The sequence below is a fragment of the Pseudomyrmex gracilis genome, unplaced genomic scaffold, assembly GCF_002006095.1.
Source record: "Pseudomyrmex gracilis isolate BER0280 unplaced genomic scaffold, ASM200609v1 scaffold_971, whole genome shotgun sequence".
NCBI classification, from domain to species: domain Eukaryota; kingdom Metazoa; phylum Arthropoda; class Insecta; order Hymenoptera; family Formicidae; genus Pseudomyrmex; species Pseudomyrmex gracilis.
The window spans coordinates 17,896-22,133 of record NW_018021555.1 but is presented as its reverse complement, the minus strand read 5'-3'; the positions used below and the strand labels follow the sequence as shown (position 1 = coordinate 22,133).

Sequence of the window (4,238 nt, the reverse complement as noted above, 5' to 3'; positions counted from 1 at the left end):
TATCACAAATCTTCGCACAATATATTTTGCGCGAGATATGAAAATCAATTCTCAAGTTGCAATGTATACATTGCACTGCAATATTTTTATTAAATAATAATTAAAATAAATAATAAACAAAATGTGTACAATAGCTCAAGAATAAGTAGATACAAACAATTATAATTTAGTAAGAAGCAAGTGGTCTCGCAGACTGAGTGCAGGGGCTGCGGATATGGGCTTTGCGGAGGTCTCGAGTTCAAATCTCACTAATCANCTTAGGATTTTTCAGGTCCGGTCCCTTTCAATGGAGTTCATCGGTTGATCGGTGAGCTGTATCAGGCCTTCAAAAACTAATTCGAGTGAAATCTCGAAATTCCCCTCATTTTTAAAACTTTTGCAAGAGATATCATTTGCATGTTTTTGATGTGGACATTAGCAGTNTCAGGCATATCCCTGAGATATTATTTGAACATCATCACTCGTTCGAAAATGTCTCAACGAGATATCTTTTGCACATTCAAAGTCTCTGTGAGATATCTTCAAGACATCTTAAATACATCATTGTGCCGTCTGGGATTATTTAGATAAATATTTACAGAAGGTTTCTTTCTCCGAAATCAATCAGCGTGACATGTTGTCAAGGATATCTCCTTGAGTAACAATCAAAAGGTTTTAGTCGTCGCTCGTTGTTTGTTAAAAAGTTATACACAAAAAAAGGTATAAATAAATTCTTATTTTCCGACATCATGTACATTTTGTTTGTGTGTAAGCGTGTAGGCAGGCGAGAGCAACGCTACGGAGGCTCACAGGGGGAGCTACATCCTCTCTCGAGAAAAAATAGGGATTGACTTCCGATTAAGAGTGACAGTATATGAAGCGCGGAAACGCGGAAACGCGGAAAATAGTAACTAGATTCCACGTTTCCGCGAATTGAGTTTGTTTCTTCCCGCACGTTTGAGCGGAAAAACAGAATCCGGTATTTCCGTGTGTATCAAGTACATAAGTATACAATTGTACAGAAAATAAAAACGTTAATAAATGATCCAAGGCCTCTTTTTTCGTTTGATGGCTCTGAAAGAATCTCTGCCACATGGCCAAGAATCGCGTTGACAATATTTTGACGCTCTTGTTCCGCGGGTTTATTTTTCCTTATATTACATGAAGCACAATTACACGGAAAACCGGAACGATATAGTGACAAATAGATATTTGTATTTATTTTAAAAAATTGATTTCTCGTAATTCACTGCAATTTTTATTAATATGCTTATTTTTTCAGTTTATCTATTGAATACAAACATTTTGATCAGTAAATATTGTTAAAAATTGATATTTTATAATTTTCCGTTACGCTTTTCCGCACAATATATGCTCTATGTAATATAAGGTAATCAAAACAGACGGAACGGAACGCGCGGAAAGGCCATCACACATAAAATTACTTAAGACCGTAAGACATAACCGTAAGGAAATTAACCAATCAGAAATTTACGTTCGAAAGTGATGGCGACATAGTATACATTCTGATTGGTTAATTTTCTTACGGCTACGTTTTACGGTCTTAAGTAATTTTGTGTGATGGCCTGAAACACAGAAATCTAGTAAAGTCTAGTTACTTTTGACTTCCGCGTTTCCGCGTTTCCGCGTTTTCGCGCTTCATGTACTGGCACCCTAAAGTGTTGCTAAAAACCACGTACTATTGACATGAAGCAAAATATAATCGGAAGTCGTTCCTTACTTTTTCTCGAGAGAGGATTCCTCGAGAAAAAAGGAGATCTTCCCAGTAAACACAAAGTAACATAACATTAATGTTATAACAATTAAATTCTTAAGCTCCTCGAAAATTCAACGAAATATATAAGAAATATATAAGGTTCTAAGAGTAGTTAGTTTTGTTTGGGGCGGTTTTCGGGGTCCTTCATATACGTGATGCAAATTTAGCATCCTATATGAATTGAAGAATTGAAAACTCAATTAAAAAAAACTCACTTGTAAAAATTTATTTGTGTACACGTATATATATTCATATATATACATACATATTTCCGCACAAACATCCTGCGAACTGCTCTTAGAACCTTATATATTTCGATTAATGTTATAAATTTCCTACTCAACAATGTAACTGCGATGTAACATGCCTTGTACACAGCGCGTCAGGAATTCGAAGGTAGGCGCGGGGATCGGAGGGCAAGCGGGCCGTACGATTCATACGGCGCTTGTTGGCGAGCAACCGCCCCGCTTGCCCTCCGATCCCGCGCCTACTCTTCGAATTCCTGACGCGCTGTGTACGTAGCAGTTACATTGTTGAGTGTGAAATTATAACATTACTGTTACGTTACTGTTACTTTGTGTTTACTGGGTTCTTCCCCTGAGGGCGTAGCCTCCCCTACCTACATGCTTACAACACGAACAAAAAGAACAAAAAAGTAGTCTTGTTATTTTGGTTCAATATTATACATGATGTACATTGCAAAATATTGAAAGAATTTGGCGTGATATGCGAGCGTTATAAATATTCCACATTATGGAACATCAGTAGAACATTACAAATTTTACACAGCTGAATATTTATTTAAACGTCGCTTTGCACACGAAGAACGGATAGATATCAGTTTTTCACAATAATGTCAGAAATATATTCTTTACATGATGTTTGGCTACAAAACAATGAACAATACTTACAATGCATTATGATAACATGAAAAAACCGAGCTACAACCTTTTGATTGTTACTCAAGGTGATGTCTTTGACAATGTCAATCTTATTGAATTCGGAGGGGAGTGATTTTTTATATTTATCCATTATTTGTTTGTTGCGTTATTCATCAGTTCAATTAAGTTTTAATAAGATTGCGCGCGCGCGCGCGCGTGTGTGTGTGTATGTAGGTGTGTATGGATGAGTGGATGGGTGAGTGCGTTTATATGAGCAGTAAATTACTCGGTGGAATCCACTGATAGATTTGATACGCTTCATGAAACCATTTAATTACAAGTCCGTTTTCGTATTTGTCAACCTCGTAGATGCAGATTAGGTCCACCGGTCCAGTGCCGTTCCGCACAACGTGCGGAACATTCACAGATTTGATCGACGAAGCAATAATCCCTAAAAGAATAGTTTTCGAAAATCCGCGATAATCCCGCAGCATAAAATATTTCGATAAATTAGAAAGCATCTTCAACGTATTTAAAATTGAAATATTTGGAGAGAAAAAGACATTATGGGGAAGAGTTCAATCTCAACAATTTAAAAGCTCGGAAAAATTTACAACTAAGTATTAGGATTGTAGTGACCATAATTTCTAATTTTTCGCAATGTTTTAATATTAATTGAATCATAGAATAACGGATAATTTTCAATTATAATATTAATTAAAATCCTACTAATTTAATTATAATCCTACTTATTTAATAATTAAAATCCTACTAATTTATTAATAGTAAATCTTTACGAGCTTTTTAATTGTTAATCTACGCAGATTAAAAATTATGCGTTATTCCGTATTTTAAGTTATATTTATTGCAAGACATTCATTTAATAGCCGAATTGAAAAGGCATTTGCGCGAAATGTAGAAGATTCGGGTTCGATTACTGGCCAAGATCTTTTTTGAAATGAATTTTTCAATTTTCATGAAGAAGAGCTTGCATGATTTAAGCCATCTACTCTTACAGATACGCTGATAAGCGTATAGAGCTGGGCATATTTTAAATACTTGTATTTGAAATACAATTGTATTCAGGGATGAGCATTATTCAATTATTTTTTATTTAAATAACGAAAACTTAAAGAATTAAAATACATTCATAATTTGCCTTTTTATTGAATGATAAATAAAAATTTACTCGTCATTCGGCCACTTGTGAATGACGAATAAAAATTTATTCATTATTTGGCCACTCTTGAATAATAAATAAATACTTATTCGTTATTCAATACATTGCGTATCAGAGTTGGGCATTATTCGAATAAAACTTTATTCGAATATCATTTTGAATAAATTTTTTGAATAAAATTTTATTTGAATAATAATTCAAATGAATTCTTCGAATATACTGTTATTCGAATATGTGAAATAAATTTATCCAATCAAATTTTATTTGAATAATATTTCGACTAAATGTAAAATGTGGTCGTAAGAGCCGTGTTTTGCAAGATGTGCAGGAATATGCTTGTATATATATATATATATATATATATATATATATATATATGAAATTCACATGTAATATATGTATTTACATGTAAAGTTTTACA

At 33.7% G+C, this 4,238-nt stretch overlaps 1 protein-coding gene across 4 annotated transcripts in view; it reads right to left on the bottom strand.

The window, feature by feature from the left end:
• Positions 1–4,238, bottom strand: part of LOC109861735 — a 29,853-nt gene that overhangs the window by 10,267 nt on the left and 15,348 nt on the right. For all 4 annotated transcript variants that reach the window (XR_002251015.1, XR_002251016.1, XM_020441517.1 and 1 more), the window contains exon 2: positions 2,924–3,088. Coding sequence is in view for 2 of the 4 variants with exons in the window: in XM_020441517.1 (XP_020297106.1) it covers positions 2,924–3,088 (165 nt within the window). In the remaining 2 variants the exon portion in view is untranslated. The remainder of the gene's footprint in view (positions 1–2,923; positions 3,089–4,238) is intronic.